Raw genomic sequence first — 24,505 nt, 5'->3', positions numbered from 1 at the left:
AGGTGAAGCAACCGGAGAAAACCCAGGCTGGGTCCTATAGATTCATATGGGCCAGAAGTACTTTCCCCCTCCAAATTCACATTTTCATTTATCATTTGTTTTCTTTCAAGAAAGAGATCAAGAGACAGACAGAGAGAAAATAATCATATTTTTTTCTTCTTTTTGAATTATGGACATTTTCAAGTATTGTCGCTTCCTTCTCCTGCCCGTTCCTCAACGCTAAAAGGTCCTCAGTCTTCCCTCCTTGGACCCGGACCCGGCTTTGCGTCCTACCTCTCCCCACTCTCCTCCCAGAGGGCCCCAAAAAGTGGGGAGAGATGGGGAGACATTCAAGTATAATGATGCCAAGCTGGGGGTGGCAGAGGGGGTCCTTGCTTCCTCTTTGCTTCAGGAATGAAGGTGGGGAAGAGAACCCCAATGTCACGAATGGGGCTGGGAAACAGAGCCAAACCCAAACCAAGGTGCTAGCAGACTTCCTTCTCTCTGGTTTCCGGCAGGCAATGGGGGAGCCAAGGTGCCCTGTGCCCCATTCCCTGCCCCTCAACATCTGAGCCCCCAATCCCCTTCACGCGCCCCCAATGGGGCCCACCTATCCTCCCTTTCCTCTCCTTGCCTTTTCTCCAGGCACACCAGTGCTCCTGAGAGAAAACCAGGGACCCAGTTGCCTCCGGTACCCACGCCACAAGTGTCCCCCCTCTCCCCGTGGAGCTGGCAAGGAACCGACATCCCGGCCGAGTGCAGCCCGTTGCTGCCGGTTTCTGCGAAGGCTCCTGCATTGCGTCCTCTTCCCCTGATGCTGGAGGAGGTCCCTCCCGCGGCCGCTTCAGTCGTGGTTGGCCTCGCTCAAGGGCATGTGGCGGATGGTGTGGAAGATCCAGTCCATCTTGGTGGTCCACCCACCGTGGTGGGCCTCGTTCATCTGCTTGGTGAAGTACTCCAGGGCCTCCTGCTCCGACTTGTCCAGGGCCAGCGTCTTGCGCAGGTAGGCCACGTCGTCGAACGACTGGAGCTCGGGCATCCCGGACCCCAGCATCATGGAGAAGAGGTTGATCAGCAGGTTGGCGTGTTGGCGGATGGTCAGGTAGGCCTTGTAGCACATCTCCTGGAACCTGTTTGGCAACCAGAGAGCGGGGAGAGTCTCAGAACAGCATCATAGAATCCCAGACCTCCAACCTCTCAGCTCAGTATAGGATCTCCAGCTGAAGCATTCCCAATAGGTAACCCCACAGCCTCTTTTTGGAGATGTCCAGAGAAAGAGACCCCACCAGCTCTCTAAGCAATGGGTTTTGCTGCCCAATCGTCTTACTGTCACTAAGTTCCTTCCAATGTTCAGTCAATACCTGCTCTTCCTGTACCTTCAAGCCATTAGACCTAGTCCTACCCTCTTTTGCTATTGCTTTCCACTTTTCCCCAGGAGCATTGTCTTTTCCAGTGAGTCCTGTCATCACTGGAAAGGTCCAAAGTATGGTAGCTTCATGTTGAGTCAGTTTGGCTTCTTCAGGCATGATTTGATCTGAAACTCTCTTACATTTCTTTATAGCAGTCCGTTTTCTGTAGAACTCTCCTCCGGCACCACATTTCGGATGAGCTGATTTTCTTCCAGCTTTCACAGCCATACATAGAAAATGAAAATACTATAGAATGTAAGCCATGGCTGACCTGAGTTTGCAAGGCTTGAGCATGGCAGTTGATGACCGGGGCTTTGGGAGGGCTCTCATTTTCTTATTCAGGTACAAACTGCCCCCTCCTCTCAGTGACAGCCCTTGAGGCATTTCAGGAGGGCAATCATTGCCATTCTGAACAAGTCCAGCTCTCTCAACTGTTCCTCATAGATTCTGTTCACCAAACCAGCTGGGTTTCCAGATCTTTGATCACCTTGGTTGCCCTCTTCAACTCAGGACGACCCTCTGAATGAGAAAATGAGAGACCTCCAAAAAAAAACCTAGTGATCAACTATCCTGCTCAAGTCTTGCAAACTCAGGTCAGCCATGGCTTCCATTCTATAGTACAGTCCTCCCTCCGAATTTGCAGGGGATCTGTTCCAGATTCCCCACCCACCCACCCCGTAAATTTGTAAATTCGCGTATATTCAAGCCCCATAGTTTTGAATGGCTGCATGCTCCCATGTGCATGTGTCACAGGCGTGTGCACATGCACCATTAACTTTAATGGAAGTCGCCCCTCTGTGAATAATCAAAACCAGGTCCATGAAAACAGGGTGACACCTGTATTTCCAGTTTCTATGTATGGCTGTGAAAGCTGGACAGTGAAGAAGCCAGATAGGTAGAGAATAAGCTCACCTGAAATGTGGTGCCAGAGGAGAGTTCTACAGTAAAAGGACTGACATAAAGAAATGTGAGTTTCATCAGATCAAGCCTGAACAAGCCAAACTGACTCAACATGAAGCTAGCATACTTTGGACCTATCGTGAGGTGACAGGACTCAGTGGAAAAGACAATGCTCCTAGGGAAAGCGGAAGGCAATGGCAAAAGAGGGAAACCGCAACAGAGGTGCATGAACTCTTATCAAGGAAGCCACAGCTGCTGCCCTGAGTTTGCAAGACCTGAGCAGGGCAATGGATAAGCAGGGCTCCTGGGGGTCTCTCGCTCTCAGGGTAGCCCACTGGACAGCAAATAACAGCAAACAAGACAAAGTGACGAAGGGGAAGGGGGTATTATCTAAAAACCAACGAGGGAGACATAACAAGATGTGTCAGTTCCCACCTCTCAAACTCTTTGGTCTTGGTGCACTCCTGGACTCCTTTGCTGATGACGATGAGGAAGTCCTGGGTCAGGACGAAGGGAACGCGTTCCCGCTTGTAGCCAAACTTCTTCTTCTTGTGGTCCAGGAAATGCCCAAAGTCAATATGAAAGAGCTGCGGGAAGGAGAAGAAATAATAATAATAATAATAATAATAATAATAATAATTTGTTTTATTTATATACTACTATTCCAAAGATCATTGCGGTGAACAGCAAGTAAGCTATTAGCAAGTAAGCTAATTTGCCCCCAACAGTCTGGGTACTCATTTTAGCTCCCTCCTCGGAAGGATGCAAGCCTGAGTCGAGCTTGGGCCCTTTTGCTGGTCTTGAACTCGCAACCTTGTGGTTTTGAGTGAATGGCTGCAGGACAGGCATTGAACCACTGCGGCACCAGGGCGCCATAGCTTTTTTTTTTTAAATGCAGTTCAGGTTTTTTTGGTACTTTTTGCGCCCTAAAAATATTGTTAGCTTTCTAGTTATGTTTATGCCATGTGTGTTGGAAATTTATTCAATAAAACCATCAGATGCATCATGGAAACTTTGTGAGCTATCTGTACGTCATTTAATGACTTGATAATGACATGACATCTTATCATTAATGTAGACTATCTAAAAAAAGCTTTCCCTTCACTAAGATGTCTATGAATTATACTTCTTGTTATTCACTAGCTCTAATAGCACTCAGGGCACCAACCTGCCAAAACAATCACAGGTTGTTAATGGGTAGGATAATGGTTTATTGCTATAGGCAAAGGACTGGTAACATGCTTCTTACACTCAGCAAGGAGAATAGCACAACTGAAATACAGGGTGATCTTCAACAGCAAATGGAAATGTCAGGAGTGGGACAGAGAGACAGATTACAAAACAGAAAGGGGGATACAGGATTGAAAAATGGGTTTATGGCAATTTGAGAAGTCTCAGGAGACTCTTAGGTCCCATAGTTTGGGACTTAATTCACACAAAAATATGCACATGGACTTTTTTAAAATGCAAAAAATAGAATTTCAGCAGAAAGAAAACAAAGTTACTGCACAAAAAACTGCATTTTTCTGTGAAGAAATATTTTATTTTCTGTGCAGAAATCTTATTTTATGCAGAAAATTTTTATGTAAAGAAAATAAAAACTGGCAATTATTTGTCCTTGTTTAGGAGAGTGAACTTTATAAAAGATTTACATCCTGTGTGTGTGTGTGTTGGATAGAGTGGTAGGTAAACCACTCACCTGCCCATCATCCTTGACCATGATGTTGCTGTTATGGCGGTCGCCAATGCCCAGGATAAAGGTGGCCACGCAGTAACCGGCGCAGGAGCGGGTGAAGAGGTCAATGGCCGCGTCGTAACTGAACCAGGTAGGGAGACATCAGAAACACAAATTCACTCTTCACACACCAATATTTCCCATTCTATAATAATAATAATAATAATAATAATAATATGTTTTATTTATATACATATAATCCAAAGACCATTACGCTAATTAGCAAGTAAGCTAAGATCATCTCCAGCCCTGATGTTTGCTGCCAGAAATAAGGGGATTATGTTTTCCCACTTACTTTGGGAAATACGTATGATAAGGAACATTTTATCTAGCCTACTTGCTTCTAGCCAGAAAGTGGATGAAGAGCAGAGAGGAGGGTGAGCCATGGCACCGCAATGCCTGGAAAGGAAAGGAAGAAGCTAGCTAAAATAAATGCATAGACCTTTTGCAGAGCCTTTGTGAACTGCGGCATCAAATACACTTGTCCCTCCCTATTTGCTAGGGTTAGGGGCACAAGACCCCCATGAATATGGAAACACCGCAAATAAACGTCATGTTTTTACCTGAGCGGACACCTCTCTGGGAATCTCTGGGTCCTCCAGGGCAACTCTGTGGCCAACGTCCGACAGACACTGGCCATAGAACTGCGCTGGAGGAGCTACAAAGGCCTAGTGGAGTATTCTTTCTAGGAATCTCTAGGTCCTCCAGGGCAACTCTGTGGTCAATGTCTGACAGACAAGATTTTAACATAATAATCAAATCCGTGAATAATCAAATCTGCAAATATCAAAGCCGCAAATATGGAGGGATGAGTGTAAATTAGCTGAGCTAGAGATGTGTGCTTTGTCCTTTCCTCTTGCCTGGGGCTGAGCCTATCTAAAATGGAGAATCTGACCCTTTGTTTCCCACTTAGAGATGACCTTTGAAAACCGGGGATCCTAAGATTTGGCCTGAGACCCACCCAGTCTCTGTCACCCTTTCGATCTGCCCCCAAACCGCAGATGCCCTTCTCTGGGATGGGGATCGGGAACAAAGCCCACGAAAGGGCCCTCTGTCCAAGTGCTGCGGCTCATGCGTTACTGCGCCTCCCCTCGACTGACCCCTCTCCCTTGTTCTTGTCCTTCAGCCAGTGATGCAAGGCGTTGCTGTTGAACTGCAGTGCTCCCTTCAAGCCTCCTTTGCACTGGATCTGCATGATGGTGTGGGAGCTCTTGACCACCTCAATGAGGCCCACGCAATCCCCGATGGACAGGCAGCCGTACGGAAGCATCCTGCAAAGGGCCAGAAGGAAAAACAGGGCACAAAAGAGGGAAAGGCGATCCATCAGACAAAGTCCCCAAAGATGGAGACCCTATGTGTCTTGAAAGCCATGTTTAGGTGAGTACTTTACTCTTTACACCCCTCTGTGGGCTTCCTAAAGACATCTGCTTGGTTACTATGAAGATACACTTTAGCTGTGGCGTTCTTTCATCACAAGCAGAAGGGCTGGACTGGATGACCCTTGGGCTCCCCATCCAACTCTATAATTCTATGAGTCTATGATTTTATGATTCCATTGCACTGCACTTGATTTGCACATTGAGCCACTTGCACTGGGACTGTTTGCCGCAAGACAACATCATATCATGGAAGTTCAGCCCTGAGATTTTTTAGGTTGCTAACTTCACACCAACACAAAGCCAAACTGGTGGTTGAGCTAAATCACTGTTTTGGACTGCAACTCTCAGAATCCCCTGGTGGCCATGCTAAACAAGGGGATTCTGGGTGTTGCTCTGGTGGTAGGATGGAAATCGCTCACCCAATACTCCTGGGGCAGGGACAATATGACATTTATACCCTGAATTGAAAACCACCCATTAAATCTCCGTAGCTTAGTTTTCTATGGACTGGACCATCTCCAAGAAAATGATATTCTTCTGGCATGCATTTACTGAAGTAAAAGTTCTTGGGGAGGGACAAGTCTTATATTTTATTTTTAAAATGCTGGGCCAAACTGGCAGGTTATGGGCAGACTGGGTGAGGGACTGCACAGTCCCAGGACCAGAGTGGTCTGCCCCAAATAAAGTCTGACCCCAGCCCCCTCCCCTCATTCCAGGCCTTGGCCTGGCCCCAGAGCAGTGACAGTTGCTTCAATACCGTAAGTCCAGTCCTTGGTTCTGCCACATGCTCTCCATGATCCGAATGATTTGCAGCGTTAACATGTCTTGCCGAAGGTCTGGGGGTGACAGAAAATGAAATGTTAAGGCCTTTGGAGAATAAGGAGACTTTTTTTTACAGACACAATAGATCATCAAAGACAAATAAATGGGTCTGAGAACAAATCAGGGCTGAACTTTCCCTAGAAGCTGATATGACTCAACTGAGACAATGGTTCTTTGGATGCATCAGGAGATGATAAGACTTGCTAGGAAAGGTGACAATGGCCTCATTCCCACTTTTAAAGATAAATCGGTGTGCGATCCAAACTGATAGATCGATTTGACAGCGGAGCGTGGTCCCCACTACGTTTGCCGCAAGTGCACTTTTGGGGCAAAAATGATCTCTAAATCAATAGTTTTCCTCCCAAAGACCTGATTAAAAGGTGGTTTCCCATTATATAGGGCTTTAGACAAAGAAAATTCTAATACATCAGTGATTGGCTGTAGAACATTAAATATATACATTTCTATTCATCTATTGGCTACAAAATGCATACATTTGGGTACCCCACGTGTAGCTATTCTGTCTCTTCTTATCAGTCTTGTTTTAACTCTCAGTACCAGGATGTTCCCAAAGTGGCATTCCTTAACATGATTAACTCTGTCCTAATGCAGGCTCTGCATCAGTTTTATCACTGTATTGTTTATTGGGAATTTTAAGTTATTGTGTTGGAGGGAGGGATAATGGGTTTTATTCCATCTTATTCTTTACTATGTATTTATTCATATTGTAAGCCGCCTCATCCATCCAGAGAGGCGGGATATACATTTATTATTATTATTATTATTATTATTATTATTATTATTATTTAAATGGCCAATACAGCTACCCCTGAATGTTCTTCCTCTCTCCCAGTCTCTCAATATTCCAAAGTGGGACTGGCAGCCGGTGGAAGTCATGGTCACGAGGTATTACTGAGTGTCTGCTATTGTGTACTTTCTTTTTAAAGGGTTAGATGAGAGGGAAAGGGCTCAGTCCTCTATGCCTGAACACTGATGCTGTGCAGGGGACTAACTTCAGGGAACAGATATTCCAATCCCGCTATGGGCAACCCTGCCTGAGACACATAAATGGCCATTGTTGGGGGAAATGGGCCCAAAAGGAGGAGCATTTTCAGCCTGGACCCCTGTTGTTCTTGTCTCATTTTCCCCGCTGTCCTTCCCCTTCGCCCGGCCGCAACTTCTCTTCTCATCCAGCCGTTCTGCTCTTACCGTCTCCGTTTTTAAATATGATCTCGTGGTTCGTGAAGAGCAGTTCGGACATGATGTCGGGATTCTCCCAGTTGAGCCACAGCGGGCGCTTGGCGGAGGACATGATCCGGCACTCGTCCAACCTGGCGTGGAACAGGGAGTATTTATTCTCATTTATTCCTTTGTATCTTGTCTTAGTTCCAATAAATAAGACCATTAAAAGCGCTTGAAAAGACTGAAGTAAAATATAAAGTCAACCTTCCTTATCCACGGATTTTTTATCCATGGATTCAAGCATCCACAGCTTGAAAATATTCCCAAAAAATTATAAATTCCAAATAGCAAACCTTAATTTTTTCACTTTATATAAGGGACACCACTTTACTATGCCATTGTATTTAATGGGACTTGAGCATCCACAGATTTTGTTGTCCACGGAGGGTCCTAGAATCAAACCCCAGCGGATAACAAGACCCCACTCTATATTATAAATTGTTGTTAAAATGCAGGTAAGCTATCCAGAAAATTATAACACCCTTTAAAACAAATCTGCCAAAAGATAAAAATCCATAAAACAGCACAGCATTAAAGCTCTTGCAGCCAATTTCTAAATGCCTGTCAGAAGGGAAAAGTTCCCACTTGCCAATAGAAGGAGACCAAGGAAATATAAATATATTATTATTATCATCATCATCATCATCATCATCATCATCATCATCCTGATCCCCTTTCCTCCCTCCCTCGCCACCTCCGAGCCCTTGGATGGCCAAAGCTGGCCTTACCGGAGGTTGCCCAGCTGGTGCACGGGGTTGAGAGGGCAGATGAAGCCCTGGAGCGCCTCCATGTAATCCGGCCTCCGCATCTGTTCGACCAGGAACTTCATCTGCATCTTGGTCGGAGGGTGAGTGGTGGGGAAGACACCGAGAGGACGGGGACAGACACAGAACACAGACACAAGACTGCTTCTGAGCATCAGCAAAATACTTCCTTTCAATGCCTCTGCTTGAAACTCCAAGGGGCACTGATTCATCTTTTAAACCAGCAGTTCCCAAAAGACCCTTTCACAGGGGTCACCTAAGGCCATCGGAAAACACCTATTTTATATTATCATATTAATAATTTCATGGTTGGGGGTTACCACAACATGAGGAACTGTAGGAAAAGGTTGCGGCATTAGGAAGGTTGAGAACCACTGTTTTAAATAGACCTCTGTCCCTCCTCTACTGTTTAAGTCTATTAAAACTATTTTTTTCTAAATCAGAAGTCGACTTCTGACCACTGCCTTTTTTGTTGTTGTTGTTGTTCTGGGGCATTTTTGGCAGGCTGCGCAGCCCTTGGAGGGTCTTAGGGACAAAAATATACCCCCCTCAATCTGCCATCTCTGTCCAGCCCTGCTTTAATTCTTTCTTGCAGGGTTTTTGTCCAGCAACAGATCATCTGCTCAAGAAAGGAGACAGGGCCCTGAATTGAAGGGTTCCATAAACAGCCCCCTGCCCCAGATTTTGTGGCCCGCAATGCAGGCTGCAGTGGACACAATTTGGTGAAATTGGGGCTGGTGGTGGTGCTAGTCAAAGTGATGTGCAGATTTAATTACACCCCTTACGTTCTTCCTCCACAGATAGTCCAAGCCATAGGTAAACATGCCTGTGTGTTTGTGTGTGTGAGGAAGTGAGTGTGCAAGCAAGAGAGACTGAAAGAGCGCACACATGTGCTGATGTGTCTTGGCCCCAGTCCATGCCCTTGCCTTGAGATGGCTCACTGAACCACAAGGGAAGCGGGATCCCAGGTGTGTACCTTCTGTGTCTCATCCTTCTTCTCCTGCTTCAGGATATCAGTGAGGTTGATAAGTTTCTCCATGGCCTCCACCTGCCGGTTCAGGTGCTTCAGGTACATTCCACAGCCACGGCAGAAGGCTTCCAGCATGAGCCCAAAGCGCTGAGAGACCGGTTTGCTATGCATCTCGGACCTGTAGGGAGGCAAGAAGTTCTCTTTTGGAGCTTGCCAACCCCTTATGACCCCCCACCCACCCAGGTGTGAAGGAAAAGCCCTGGTTGACCTGGAATCCCCCACTAACGCCATGTTGGGCAGCAGGGTCAAAATGCTGTAGAAACAGGTACTGGAAAGCTCCGTGCACAATGCCTGAAAAAGTATATTTGTCCCTCCATATTTGCTAGGGTTAGGGGTGCAAGAACTCCGTGAATATGGAAAAAGCGCAAATAACAAAAACACCATGTTTTTACCTGAGGCAACACCTCTCTAGGAATCTCTAGGTTCTCCAGGGCAACTCTGTGGTCAACGCCCGACAGACACTGACCATAGAACTGCGCTGGAGGAGCTACAAAGGCCTAGTAGAGTGTCCTCTCTAGGAATCTCTAGGTCCCCCAGGGCAACTCTGTGGCCAACGTCCGACAGACACTGACCATAGAACTGCATTGGAGGAGCTACAAAGGTCTAGTAGAGTGTCCTCTCTAGGAATCTCTAGGTCTTCTGGTGCAACTATTAGTTACAGTTGACAATAGAGTTGCACTGGATGAGGACCTGGATATTCCTAGAGAGAACATATTAATCAAATCTGTGAATAATCAAATCCGCAATTATGGAGGGATGAGTGTACTTACACTGGCATAACCCCCAAGTTACCAAGGGGATTTCAGCCTTAATTGGCGGAAAGGCTTTTCGGCAATATTGAATATAAATAACCAAGATATACTTTAAGGCTCTTGCAAATGTTTTGCCAAATTTTAACCATTATTTAAGAAGCCAAGCCCTTCCTCCAGTCCATCTGCCTTGGTCCAGGCCTCGGAGGTGGAGAACTGCTGGACCTGATCCCATTCCCCACCATCTTTCCCTTCTCCTTTTGTGTTGTGTCTTCTTAGATTGTAAGCCTGAGGGCAGGGAACCGTCTAACTCAAAGATTGTATGTACAGCGCTGTGTACATTTACAGCGCTTTATAAATAAAGGTTAATAGTAATAATAATAAATTCTGCCCCTCTGCAATCCAATCTTCCTCCACAGTCCCTTTCCCAGAAAATTTTTGTAAGGACAAAAAATGTTTGTATGTACAGAGCTGTGTAAATAAAGTATATTAATAATAATAATAATAATAGCCCTGCACTCACTTGAGATGCCAGAAGTAGAAGTGCCCGATCCGCTGGTTCGTCAGCGCCTTCATGGTGAGGAAGCGAGCCAGAGGGTTGTCCAGGTACTGTTCATATTTAAGAACCTTCCGGAAGGAGAATCAAATTCGTCAGGTGGGTTTTTTTCCTCTCCAGCTAAGGGGTAAAAAGGCGGGCAGGAGGGGTATGTGTAGCTCAAGGCATTTGGCTGCCAGAGGCAAAGGCCAGGATGCAGTCCTCCCCACCTTCTGCCATGCTTTGTACAGAAAGTGGCCAGACTGCTGAGAAAGCCCAATTTTACACCAGCCTTAATCTCCACCAGACCTGAAGGTAGCAAAGCTAGCTCCGTTGCTGCAGAACCAACTCAATCCCGAGTAGGAAATAACCCGACGGCTCAGGAATGGACACTGGCACCCACCAGCATCGGCTCTGTGTGTCTGTATTTGTATGTATACATACACAGTCAAATATCTTTTGCTATGGTTCAACTGTATGCTTCTATGCCAGCATGTTATAGTGGTTTGAGTATTGGACTATGACTCCAGAGACCAGGCTCTGATTCCTTGTTTGGACACTGGGAGACCTTGGGCAAGAAGTCACACTCTCTCAGCCTCAGGGGAAGGCAATGGCAAACCTCCTCTGCACAAATCTTGCCAAGAAAACCCCATGATAGGATCGCCTTAGGGTCGCCATAAGTCAGAAATGATTTGAAGGCCCACAACAACAGCAACCTTACTCACTCTCTCAGCTACTTATCAGTTCTGTTTCAAGCTGAGAAACATCTGACTCATTATGACTAACCAAACATTCTCTTTTGCTAAAGGATTGCATGCAGTAGAACAGTCTGGATGACTATCGATAAACATAGATATGATGTATAAATATAAATATGTACACACACACACACACACACAGCTTTCCGTGGAAAAATATAGCATGGGAAAATTTAATGCAGAAAGCATTTCTTTGCCACATCTCTGCCCAATACCACTCTTCAAACCATTAGTAATAACAACAACAACAACAACAACAACAATATTTATTTATATCCTGCCTTTCCAAGTAGATCGAAGCAGAGGGCTATTGCCCTCATTTGCCTCCCTGCATAGTTACACTCAAATTCTTCTAGTAATCCCAGCTAGAACTAACGTCATTTACATCAGACAATTACATCTAGTTAGGATAGAGGCCTGCATTTAATACCATGCAAGCAGAAAGTGTCATATAATGATTAACTACTGAATGTAACGCCTCTTCAGATCACCATTTGTGCAGAAATGTTTATATCCTGCATAACTGCTGTCCCCTTCCTTTTCTTAAAAATGTATTAACGCCTTTCTTGAAGATCTCCCTGAAGGTCTGATGGCATTTCATGCTCCAAAAGCGGAGCGAGAATCCTCGCAACCCTTTGAGGCAGCACTAGCCAACCGTGCCGGGTGCTTTGGGAACCATCAGATTCCTCAAAGGGAGTCTGTCACCGAGAAAAAGAACAACAACTTTGCATGAAGAGGCTTCTATGGCTGAATCCCCAGTTGGGATGTTGCAGGGAAATGCGCTGTCAAATGTGGAAGCAATCACATAACTGTGACCAGGTTGCATGCAACGTCCCAAACTGTGACTCTCACCTTTCCGCTTGATTTGTTTGGTCCTTCAGTTTAAACACAAATACAGAAGGCATAGCAGCAAAGGGGAAAGGGTTCAACGCAGAGCTTGGAAAAAAGACTGCCCCAGAGAGAGGCAGTGTGGCACAGTGGTCTGAGTGTTGGGTTATGATTCAGGGTTTCATTCCCTGCTTGGTCATGAAATCCAGTGGGTGAACCTTGAGTAAGTTGCATACTCTCAGCCTTAAGGGAAGGAAATGGCAAACCTCCTCTGAAAAAATCTTGTCAAGAAATCTTGCCATAATAGGTTTGCTTTAGGGTCGCCATAAGTCTGAAACGACTTGGAGGCACACACACAACTCCCCGAATCCATGCAGCTAGCATGGGCATGCTGGCTATGAGATTCTGGAAACTGTTGTCCAAAAAAGCATACTTTCCAACCTCTGACACAATCTACAATCCGTAAGTACATTTTCTTAGTTGTAACAAAGGCTGAAAGTCTCCCTATGTATAGCCCTGATATGCCAGGTCCCTTGTACCTGCTCTTTGCTCTCTGACAGCGGTCATCTCACACCGCATTGCCAACAGGAATAGTTACTGGGACAGTATAAGGCCACTGGTTTGCTTCTGGACAGAATTCAAAGTGGAGGATATGACCGATAAAAATCTGGATGGCTGAAGTCCAGGCTGTCTCCTTGGTTATATGGGTATGCCCAGGCCCTGAGGTCCCCAGAAGAGGACTGCCATCCCTCAGTCCCACCATCTCCACAGGCAAGGCTTGTAGTAACACCATTCAGGGCCTTCTCAGTGATTATATTATATAGCAATCTGTAAACTATGCTGGGATCCAGTTCTGAGAAAAGGCAGGGGTATAAATAAAGTTAAAAAGAAAGAAGAGGAAGAGGAAGGAGAGGAGGAGGAGGAACAAGAAGAGGGAAAAGCAGAAGAAAAAGGAGGAGAAGAAAGAGGAAAAACAAGGGAAAAGAAAAAGAAAAAGGAAGATAAGAGGGAAAAGAAGAATTAAAAGGAGGAGAAGGAGAAGGACAAAGAGAAAAAGAAGATGGAAAAGAAGAAGAAAAAGGAGGAGAAGGAGAAAGAGGAAAAGAAGAAGAAAAAGGTGGAGGAGAAGGAGAAAGAGAAAGAGGGAAAGAAGAGGGAAAAGAAGAAGAAAAAGGTGGAGGTGGGAAGAACAGGGAAAATATGAAGAAGAAAAATAAGAGGATGGGGGAAGAGGAAGACAAGGAGGGGGATAAAAAAAGGAAAAGGAGCAAGCAATAACTTGTGAAGCACAAGGTGTTTCCTCCAGTCTGGCTCTAAAGTCCCCAGAGGTCATCTTATGAAGCTTTCCTCTTTAACAGGTGAGTCCCCTTAAGCCAATGGACCTTAGGCAAAGGCTCCTCTGCCTCTTGGGCTGGAAGGTGTAGCCCTCCTTCTGGTGTCGCTTGGGGCTCCTCTGTTACCTGAACCAGTTGGATGAGGTACTGGGAGAGCTTGTCGTCCGTGAGCCCCTTCACCAGGCACTTGAGGGCAAACTCCCGCACCACTGGATCCGGGAAGTTGCAGTCCAGCAGTTCCATGGAGAGCTCCGGCTTGATGAGTGGCCATTCCCGTAAAAGGCAGTACATCTGGGACGGCACAGGAAAAAGGGGCATGGAAATGGAGATTAGCAAACCAGTGATGTTCCCAAATGATGTCCCCAACTCACACCTGCCAACTATCCTGATTGTCTAGGGGCAGTCTCATAGAATCATAGAGTTGGAAAAGACCACAAGAGCCATTCAGTCCAACCCCCTTCTGCCATGCAGGAACTCTCCATCAAAGCAGCCCCTGTGGCAGTTGGCCATCCAGCTTCTGTTTAAAGACCTCCAAGGAAGGAGACTCCATCACTCTCCATTGAGGTAGTGTGCTCCATTGTCGAACAGCCCTTACTCTCAGGAAGTTCCTCCTAATGTTGAGCTGGAATCTCTGTTTCTGGAGCTTGCTAGAGCATCAGAAAACAAGCTTGCTCCCTCTTCAATATGACAACCCTTCAAGTATTTAAACAGGGCTATCATATCACCTCTTAATCTTCTCTTCTCCAGGCTAAACATCCCCAGCTCCCTAAGTCGTTCCTCATAGGGAATCATGGTTTCCAGACCTTTCACCATTTTAGTCGCCCTCCTCTGGACAAGCTCCAATTTGTCAACATCATGTTGTTGTTGTTATTGGCTTTAATTTTAACGTGTTACTTTGAAGATCTGAGTCCAACTCACCTGCGCCACTTCGTCTCGTGAATTCCACTTGACGGACAGTAATAATTTGGGGAGGGTCTCTGGTATGTTGACACAGTAGTGCCTGGAAGGAAAAGAGGGAGCAGGTGAGGCCCAGTTTCCCATGTCTTTCCACCTGTGAACCCAGAACTCTATCCACACTGGAGACATAACCCAGTTTGGCATCGCTTTAACTGCCCTGGCTCAAGGCTGTGGAATTCTGGGAGTCAGAGTTTGTTGTGGGCACAATAATCAAGCTATTTTTGTCCCCATATCATGCAGAAAACTCCTCAAATGCATGGCAATACACAAAAATACCCCTAACCCTACAAGCACCCAAACCCTGCTGTTGTTGTGTGCGCTCAAGTCACTCCAGACTTATGGCAACTAAGACAATCTTAAAAACACAGGGGTTTCTGTAGTTGAGAGTGTATGGGGGAAATTGTGAGGTTCAAAAGGTGTTGTCCAGGAACAGGTGTGCGACCGCAGCTAAGATATTCACAACGACATCACAATCTAATGGGTCCGGCAACAAATCATTCTAGAGTCAACCAAGGTCACCTATGGCCAAACGGGGAATCAAACCCTGGTCTCCAGACCACTAGACGACACTGCCTCTCACTCTAACCCTGTACTACCCCAAAATCTCCATTTTCCTCTGAAATCCTTCTCAAAATGGCAAAGGAAGGGATGCAGCATCACTCCCTGTCACCATTTGGAGAGGGAGTGCAGAGGAAAACGGAGCTATTTCCAACTGTTGTGTGGGATTGTGTGGCTTGCAGGGTGACCCAGGGTAATGGGGCCCTGGCCCCCAAGCAGTCCACTCAAACAACCCTACTCCCATAGGGCAGACTGGGGAGACCTTGCCCCACACACCGGTGTCTCCAGAGGAAGTCCTTTTCTTGCTCAGTGATCTCTGAAAGAGGGTCCCGGTTGCAGATATTCCGCAGCTGTTCCAGTTCGCTTTCATCGAGAGAGCTGTCTCTGGCCAAACGGTTGCTCTGGAAAGAAGAAGTGGGGGGGGGAAGGACACGATCAGGCTGGCCCCCGTTTCATTGCTTCCCTCCTTTTTCAGGTATAAACACCCCCAAATGCCTCCCCTTGAAGCCAAAGGCTCTCAAAGCAGGTAATAAGCAAGATCTCAAGCAAGGCTTCAGCACAGAGAAGGAGAATGGGCCGCATGCAGACTTCTGTCCGTTCTGCAAAATCCCTAAGAATAGCATCTCCAAAATCCTAAACCCCTCCCAAATTTTTCCAGACAGCTTTTTTTGCCCAAATATTGCCCCAAATTGATGCAAAACTGCATGATAGTTTTACTTATTTTGCCTCCCCTGACAACTTCCCAAAATGATCCAAAATGGGACGAAACCAAAAGTGGCATTGCATCCTTTCCAGGTCAGGGAAAACACACCTGTGCATCCTTCCGGGTGGGACACGGGGGGCCAAAATTTGCCCCCAATTCCCCAATGAAGTCTCTCATTCCTGCTTAAGCACAGGGGAAACCATTTCAAATCCATGCGTCCTGCTTTATTTTCCCCTGCCAGCTCTTAGCTATATATATATATATACACTCTCTCTCTCTCTCTCTCTCTCTCTCTCTCAGCTAGAAAAGCTTTTGCTATGGAAACAAGGGAATTTCTTCCTCGCTTGCTTCCTTAAAGAGAATTCAATGGCTTTGTGTTATCTAACTACCATAGTAGCCTTTTTCCCGTCTTGTCACCTGTCTCTTGCTTATCAAAAATGTTCATATGCCATTCTGCATCACAAGATCTCAAAGTAACGTACCAATAAAGCCAATACAAGAAGATTAAAGCAAAGCTGTTTAAAGATCTGAAATACGGAAATTCTTTATTTGAAAAATGACACTCAAAAGAAGAGGCGAAGAAGAGAACAAAGAAAGAAGGTGATTCAATGATGGAGATTTTCAAAGAAGTCAACAAGAACTTAAGAAGAAAGGAATAAGAAGACCGACAAGCGGATGAGAAAACAAAGGGGAAAAAACCATAGAATATATATTTCTTTTTAGCCAAATGAATTTTAGTACCAATGTGTGGATTGTAAACAGGAATAAAAATTAGATTGAGAACAAAATGAAGCAATAAAAATAATTTAAAATTTGCTGAACGCGTCGGGAAGTTAAAAGCCGGCTGAGACGAAAAAGGCCTCTTCTCCATTTTCCCCCCACTTTAAATTTTTGAACTAAAATGTTTGAACTAAAACAATTTTGAAAGCCATGAGCCTCAACATTTTTGAGTCAAGCAGTTAGGCCCCAAAGGCTTTTAGTCAGGAGTCAGGTTTTGACAGCAGCATTGGCACTAATCCCACCATTAGCTGAGAAGTCCCTAATTATATATCATGCCCAAGCCTCCTGGCATGGGATGAACTGTACAGACGCAGAGAGACTTATCTTGGAAGGCGTCATGTCCTTCCTCTATTCCATCCCAACAGATCCATCCTCCTCCCTTCAGGCGACAAATAGATTTAAAAATTGTGCATTTAGAAATGGGGGAGATTTCTCCCAGGGCCTCTGGATAAAGAAAAAGTCATCTTAGGAGCCAGAAGCGCCAGATGTCCACGAAGGAATGGTAAAGAGAACACAAAATTCATGGCTGGAATGTATTATGCCACAAGATGCGATGGCAATGACTGCCAGCGCAGATGGCTTTTGGAAAGGGCAAGAGCAAACTCCTGGCTGTTAGCTTTTGACAGATATCTGGGACCTCCCTGTTTAGAAAAAATATGTCTCTGAATGCAATCATATTGCCTTCAGGTCCTGGTTCCTGGTGACTCTGGCTCTCCTGGACCAGTCTGAAGAAGTGCTGAGGCTTCACAGCGTTGCTTCTTTGGGTTCTGGCAGGTTTGGCCAACTGTTCCTTTCTTTCGGAAGGATGTCTGTAGAGATTTCTCGGGTCTTGACTGGGGCTCTTTTGAACTGGAGCGTGGTTTGCTGGGACAGCGCTTTGGTTAGAAGAGCAATCTGCTCCTCTCTGGTTTTTATGTATTTATTCGTTTTAGGGAGAGTGTTATGGTCCAAAAGTGCCATTGCACCAAGGCACTATGCCCCTAAAAATACTTTAATTATTTTCTTGTCTCAGTAATCGTTTTAATGATCTCAATTGTATTTTATTATAGTTATTGTTATGTTTGTACTTATTGTTGATGATTTGGGTTTGTTCTGTCATGCCAAGGAATTTAAAAGAAACCCACTGAAGAATGTAAATAAAATGTTGAAGCTGATGCCAGAAAACAGTCCGGGGCAATGAATATGTAATTTGGATATTTTAGGAGTGAAACCAGAACTATACCAACAAATATTAAATCCCCAAATGCATTTGCCTGGTCTAGGAGAGCCCCATATCAAACATTCGCTTGCTCTAACAATGAATCCAGGGCCGTCCTGTCTCTCCCTTTAGTGCCTGAGGCACAGATAATGGCAGAGGGGATGCCAACTTTATTTTTTGGGATGAGACCAGAGCGCTTACCAGTCCCACCATGCAATAGTTGAGTCCCAGTTCCCGAGACATGGCCCGGTTGGCGTGCTCCTCGATTTCCGCAGGGTCGGCAAATTTCACCGTGTGGCTGAACCAGGTGAACTCCAGCTCAAGGCAGGGGGTCTCCTGCAAAAGGGGGAAAATGGGGGACAGCGCATTACAACGGCCCACATCAGAGACCCACAATACTCCTCCTTAGTGTAGATGCACCAGGAGATTGGGCCTGACTTGGTAGACCCAGGAATACGGGTCACACAGACACTTTTGAGAAGGACAGCTTGCGTACCTGTAAAGGTTTTTCTTCACGTGGTCATCTGCAAATTCACACAAATGGGTTCCTCTGCACCTGTGCAGTAAAGCTTTACTGTGCAGCTGTAGAAGAACCCATCTGCGTGATTCACAGTGACCACGAAGAAGAAGAAGCCATTTCTTGTTCATGTTAGGAGACCCAGCCATGGTTATTAGTGTTTCCACTAATAGAGGACTGAGGAATAGAGGACAGTTTCCCAACATGTAGGGATGTGTCTTTAAGTGGGAAGGATACAACGATGAAGGATGGAAAGGCTGAGATTACAGGTGAGCCAAGAAGAATTGCACTGAAAGAAGCTAAAAGTGGCAGGGGTGCAAATGGTATAAAACCCCACATCAGATAGCAATGATACATTTAAAAAAGCTTTCTCCAAATTGCTGGCATGGATGTGGACAAAAAAGAAACGTACATTCATATGTGGTGGGAGTGCTATATTAAATATAATAAGACTCGCCAATATTTCTTTTCAGTGTCAGGTGTTTAACATGTTCAATAAATATTACTTCAGGCCTCATTTCATATTTTGTTTGCAACATCTTCTCAATCAATATGTGGACTTGTTTCCAATATTTTTTCAACTTTGGACAGCGCGACCAAACATGCAGCCAAGTCCCTGATGCCTTGATTCCTATAAACCTTTGCGTTGCCAACCAACAAGTTGGGCATCATTTGGGCAGCTTGAGAGGGCTGCTAGGAGGCCTACAAAGGATGGCCAGGGTCTCACCTTGTTGGGGTTGGATCCCCCCACGCCAATGGGGTTCAGCAAGTCCTCCAGTCCGTGAGGGACAGACCAAAGGTTCAGTGCCATCTTCCCAGCCACAAGAGTGTCTTTGTAGTCAAAGAGGTTGACGTTGCCCCAAGCCAAGGGGCAGTGCTCCTGCCAAGGAAGGGTGGGAAGCAGGGAGACCGTGAAGGGTTGGTAGGCACACAGCCAGAAAGGGAGAAGATATACGTTTATTTGTGCAGCATACATACGCCATTACAAAAAGTAATCCATATAAAGCATAAAACATACAAACGCACTGTAAAAACAATACATTGCATTACAAAGTTAAAACCATCTTTTAAAAAAACAACAACAACTACAAGAGCTCAGATGAATCTAAACCGGCGCCAGAACCAGATACACTAAAACTATATAGCGTTGGTTTGCAAAGCTGAGGATATTCAAAAATAGTTGGGGTTCGAATCTATCCTGCAACTCATCTTTACAAAGCTTCCTCTTTATAAATGATGCTTTAAAAGCAAAACAGACTACCTTTCCAGAAATGCTTGGATCGGTGTCCCCTAGTAAAAAAAAGTGTTCAAATTGAGTCCAAGTTGTTTGGTACCAGCCCAAAGTCTTGGAATAAGGCATTTCTTGTATCTTTATAAATTGAATTAGATCTTCAACTTTCTTCCCAAATGGTCCTTTGATAACGCCTTTGCACCACGGCTGCGGTCACTGACTGACCACGAAGGGCTGTGAAGGCATATATCTCTGTTTGAAGTTAGTTATATTATTTAGATATTGTGGGTCACTTCTTTGGAAAGGGAGTTAGGTCCAGAAGGGCTTCCTCTTTTGCCTCAACCGGTCTCATCATACAGACGCATATATTGTAATAGTACATTTGTAGCTAAATTTTATTTTAAGTTTTGTTAGCCACGGTGGGTCCCCTTGCAGGAGAAAGGCAAGGTATAAGTTAAAGAAAGAGAGAAATACTGATACTATTATTAACATTAATATTATTATGCAAGGGGATCTTGCATCTCCTTACAGAAGGGTGAACAGGTGGACTCACCTCCTTTGCTCCCTTTCGGCCCTTCACAGAACATATGGAGACACAGAGGCGGGCCGCTCGGGGCAGGTCAGGCAGGTAAATGTCGTACGACAGCCATTCGTTCCACCTGGGGAACGAGACAAGGACACAATACAGAGCAAGCAGAGATGCCCACCTGCACCCCAGTGCCACCTTCACAGCAGCTCTGAACCCTATTGTCCCTGTGGCTGGTTCTTTTCTGCCTTTAAGCTGACTCTGACTTATTGCAACTCTCCTAGGGATTTCTCAGCAAGAGGAGCCTTTCCATCATTCTCTTCCTCTGATGCCAAAAGACTGAGATTTGTCCAACGTCAACCAGTTGAGTGGGGATTTAAACTGTGGTCTCTACAGTCCTAATCCAATACTCAAACAACCACACCACTGTGAAGTCGAAGGCTTTCACGGCCAACGTCCATAGTTTTTTGTGGGTTTTTTGGGATATGAGGCCATGTTCTAGAAGAGTTTCTTCCTGACGTTTTGCCAGCATCTGTGGATGGCATCTTCAGAGAACGCTGGCATGGAAGAGAGTGGGGTGTATATACTGTTGGTTGAGAGGAGTGATTTCCATGTTAATCTGTGTATTGTTCTGTAGTTGAATGGAAAGGTCTCGGGGTGGGGTGGTTTTCATTTGCATTTGCTGGGTCTTGAATTTGGTGTTTTTCAGGACTGGTAGCCAAACCTTGCTAACTTTAAGGTTTCTTCTTTCCTGTTGAAGTTGTCCAAGTGTTTGTGGAATTCAACGGCTTCCCTGTGCATCTGGAAGCTGTTGGCATGGTCCAGAATTCTAGTGTTTTCCAAACAGTGTTTTATGCCCAGGATGGTTTGTGACATGTTCTGCTACGGCTGATTTTTCTGGATGAGCCAGTCTGCAGCATCTCTCGTGTTCCTTGATTTGTGTTTGGCCGCTGCGTTTCGTGGTCCCTATTTACAGCCAGAAAAATCAGCAGTAGCAGAACATGTTATAAATCATCCTGGGCATGAAATGCTGTTTCACCCAACAGTACATATACTCCACTCTCTTCTCAGGAAAGAGGCTGAGAGTGTGTGGTTGATTTCTGTAACTGAGCAGGGAGTCAAACCTTGGTCTATCTATCATGTCCATGGCTGCTAAGAGGTGTCCTGGGAGCTATAGTTCCCAAAAATAAAATGGAACTCTCTCAAGCTCTGCAACTCTCGGATTTTGGTTTGAGTTACCTTCCACTGTTACCTCTCCTCCTTCCTGGCACATTTCATCACACTTACCGAGGGTTGGAGCACGGGACACGCTGGGTATTGACGTTATCACAAAGGGGTTCACCACCATGGAAGATTCCTGTCCGGACGTAGATCTAGAGAGAGGAGGAAGGAAAGGGGATGAAGAGAAATTAGGAGGGCACCCTGCTCTTGAATCACCAGCCTCTTCCCTTGCTAGAAGACCCAAGCAGACAGTCATGCTCTTCACATTTCTATGTATGTGAGTTGTATGCCTTCAAGTCATTTTTGACTTATGGCAATCCTAAAATGAGCCTCTCATGGGGCTTTCCTGGCAAGTTTCTTCAGAGGGGTTTTGCCATTGCCCAAGGCTGAGAGGGTGACCTGCCTCAGGTGACCCAGTGGGTTTCATGGCCAAGATGGGAACCGAACCCTGGTCTCCAGAGTCGTAGTCCAACGCTCAGACCACTATGCCATGCTCTAGCCTTCTAAAATTTCCAGTTTGTTTGGAGAAGAAACAAGGGACTCAGAAAAGCTGTTGTGTGTGTTGCTCCTTTTCAGGTTCTCAGACTTCACCTACTCCTTCTCCAGGGAATGGTGGCTGCAAACCTGAACCCAAATTTTCCATCCTACTTCAAAACTCAGCATTCCAGGCTCACCAAGTGCATTTGGACTTTGGGGTTGTTATGTGCCATTGTGCTGTTGTTATGTGCCTTCAGCTTCACTGGCTGAGGAACCTTCCTATGTGTCGCTCACCATTGCAAACAATAGACTGTGAGAGCCTTTTCTGCAGCGGCACCCGGATTGTGGACTATCGTCTCCTTAGAGGCCCTGTTGGCACCAACACTGGAATTTATCACATGAAGGAGATCAGGAGTTTATCCCACAAATATCCCGGAAAAAGCATGTAATTACAAATACAGTGCAACCTCGGGTTACGAAATTAATTCGTTCCGCCGTTCCGTTCGTAACCTGATAATTTCGCAACCCGAAAAGGCTTTCCGTTAGCGCTGGAAAGCCGCTAGCCGCGCTTTGCGTTTGAATTTCGCGCCGAAATAAATTTCGTAACCCGAAATAAATTTCGTAACCCGGAACAGTTTTTTCCAATCTAACTTTTTCGTACCCCGGAAATTTCGTAACGCGATCATTTCGTATCCCGGGGCACCACTGTAACGATTTCACACGACGCTGCACAATGACGCTGTCATTAAAGTGGTCACAAAGAAGCATTAATGTGCATCTTTTTACTTTCAGGATTTCAGCGACAATGCATTTCCAATATCACTTTATGTGCGCAATTGCGTGTGATAATCATTCATGCAATTACTCACCATTTTTCCTTGATCTGCTGGATGCTTTAAATGGGCAATAATCACTTTTCATGCCCCAGTGTGATAAACCCCATTTTGGTGCCAAGTTTTTTAAATGACTTTTTATTAAAGCCTTTTGGGTCTAATTTATTGATTTTGTCCTAAATCTGCTGTTTGAGCTGTTTGACAGTGAACTGGGCTGCCTCCGAGGATGATGGGCTCTCCTTCTTTAGAGGTCATTGAAAACAAAGGGTGGATGGCCATCTTTAGGAAGTGCTTTAGTTGTAGGTTCCTGTATGGCAGAATGGGGTGGACTGGGTGGCCTTTGAGGTCTCTTCCAACTCTATGATTCTGTAATTCTATACGCATCTTTAAATTACTTTTATCTGCAGTTGGGAATTGTCAGGAGCACAAGAAAGGGAGCAGACAAGAAGAAAAGACTTTTGAATGGGGCTGCCCTTCCTGCAGTATACAGTCGCCTCCATTTTCACAGGGGATCTGTCTCGGACCTGCCACGAAAATGGAAATCCGCCAATATTCCTTGGCTTGAATGGCGGCACCCACAGGCACGCCCCCCATTTTATGTCCCTTTGTTTGCCCCTTGCGAGTAAACGAGGAATGCGGATTCAAAGTCTGCACAAACAGAGGGGCAACTGTAATCCAAATCGTGCAGCACCTTGCCCCTTCCCCAAAAGGGAAGCCGAGCACCCGCTCCCTCCTGACCTTATCTATGTCCCGGATGTTGACGTTGACGTAGGTGGCGCACAGGATCTTGATCCGCAGGAGGCTGTTGATGGACCAAAGCGACTTGCTGGGGACGTCGCCGTTGACATGCGTGGAGGTGGCTGAGCGCCGGGCATAGGAGGGCAGCACGAAGACGTTGGCGGGCAGCTGGCTGTAGAGGCTCTCCTTGCTCATGAGCATCAAGTGCGGCAGGCGGCCGATGGTGATGCAGTTCCTCATGTACTGTGGCAGGAAAGAGATGGCAAGGTTGGCGTTAACTGGGGGGCATGTGGCCCTTGGAACCTCAAGGGTTGACCCCAAAGCTCCTCAAAGCCTCCAGGCACAGCTTTTAAAATCCACACTGATTTTCAAGGTATATACTCCACTATAAATCGACCACATGTATAAGTCAGAGGCAAATTTTGGGGCCAAGATTATGGATTTTGATATGACTCATGAATAAATTGAGGATAAATCTTAGGGGCATGTAACAAAAAGTGTAAACTATGAACTTTACTGTCTTCACACAGAAATGTTTTATTCTAAGCCCGATTCCTCTTGGTACTCCTTTGAAGAAAAGGATCAAAAGGTGCCACCACTGCCATTTTCCTGCCCAAGAAATCAAAATGGTGGAAAGAATAGAGGGGTTTGGTGCTTCTTTTCTTTGCTCTCAGGATGAACTAAACTATTACCTTTCACCACTCTACTCAGAGAAGGGAAAGAGTTAAAATATAGTACTTAAATTGACTCATAGATAACTCGTCCCAGTTTTATGGGGTCAATTCTTTGACTAAAATTTGTAAACGTATACATGAGTATATACAGTACTTTTTGGCTACAGATACAGCAGTTTACTTCCCCATACAGAGAGCCTTCCAACTTGCCCTCCCAAAAGCCCCAAAATAAGAAAGGATGTGAAATTTCCCTATTAATAGTAATCCTATTACTAATGCCGTTCTTGTTGTGTGCATTCAAGTCATTTCTGTCTCATGGAAACCCTAAGGTGAACCTATCCTGGGGTTTTCTTGGCAAGAGAAGTTGAGAAGGGATTCTCCTTTGCCTTCCCCTGAGGCTGAGAGAGTGCGCTTCATGGCCCAGCTGGGAATTCAATCTAATGGCGGGGTACAGACCGCCAGAAAGAGGAGCCAGGGAGGCACCTCTCTTTGCTGCGCAGCAGTGCCGCAGCAACCAGACTGTGCAACGCTGCTGCGCAGCAAAAAAGGAGCAGTAAAAAGAGGCTCCTTTTTGCTGCGCAGCTGCACCTCAGCAAACCTGCAATGACGCCCCGATGGCGTCACAGCT

The 24,505-nt window shown here is 45.6% G+C and overlaps 1 protein-coding gene across 5 annotated transcripts in view; it reads right to left on the bottom strand.

Moving 5' to 3' along the window:
- Positions 1-131: 131 nt before the first annotated feature.
- Positions 132-24,505, bottom strand: part of LOC121932579 (phosphatidylinositol 4,5-bisphosphate 3-kinase catalytic subunit alpha isoform-like) — a 36,725-nt gene continuing 12,351 nt past the window's right edge. For 4 of the 5 annotated variants that reach the window (XM_042471337.1, XM_042471338.1, XM_042471339.1 and 1 more), the window contains 17 exons: positions 23,204-23,446; positions 21,222-21,307; positions 19,962-20,067; positions 18,905-19,057; positions 17,862-17,996; positions 15,256-15,380; positions 14,383-14,464; positions 13,591-13,755; positions 10,533-10,636; positions 9,207-9,378; positions 8,195-8,301; positions 7,434-7,555; positions 6,160-6,238; positions 5,124-5,294; positions 3,988-4,105; positions 2,724-2,875; positions 132-1,109 (listed from right to left, as the gene is read on the bottom strand). In XM_042471337.1, coding sequence (XP_042327271.1) covers positions 824-1,109; positions 2,724-2,875; positions 3,988-4,105; positions 5,124-5,294; positions 6,160-6,238; positions 7,434-7,555; positions 8,195-8,301; positions 9,207-9,378; positions 10,533-10,636; positions 13,591-13,755; positions 14,383-14,464; positions 15,256-15,380; positions 17,862-17,996; positions 18,905-19,057; positions 19,962-20,067; positions 21,222-21,307; positions 23,204-23,446 — 2,406 coding nt within the window. In that variant the 3' untranslated portion in view covers positions 132-823. The remainder of the gene's footprint in view (positions 1,110-2,723; positions 2,876-3,987; positions 4,106-5,123; positions 5,295-6,159; positions 6,239-7,433; positions 7,556-8,194; positions 8,302-9,206; positions 9,379-10,532; positions 10,637-13,590; positions 13,756-14,382; positions 14,465-15,255; positions 15,381-17,861; positions 17,997-18,904; positions 19,058-19,961; positions 20,068-21,221; positions 21,308-23,203; positions 23,447-24,505) is intronic. The other variant, XM_042471341.1, reaches the window with a different exon arrangement.

This window comes from Sceloporus undulatus, chromosome 6 (assembly GCF_019175285.1).
Source record: "Sceloporus undulatus isolate JIND9_A2432 ecotype Alabama chromosome 6, SceUnd_v1.1, whole genome shotgun sequence".
Classification (NCBI taxonomy): Eukaryota; Metazoa; Chordata; class Lepidosauria; order Squamata; family Phrynosomatidae; genus Sceloporus; species Sceloporus undulatus.
The sequence above is the reverse complement of the archived record's forward strand: the minus strand, read 5'-3'. Positions and strand labels throughout refer to the sequence as shown.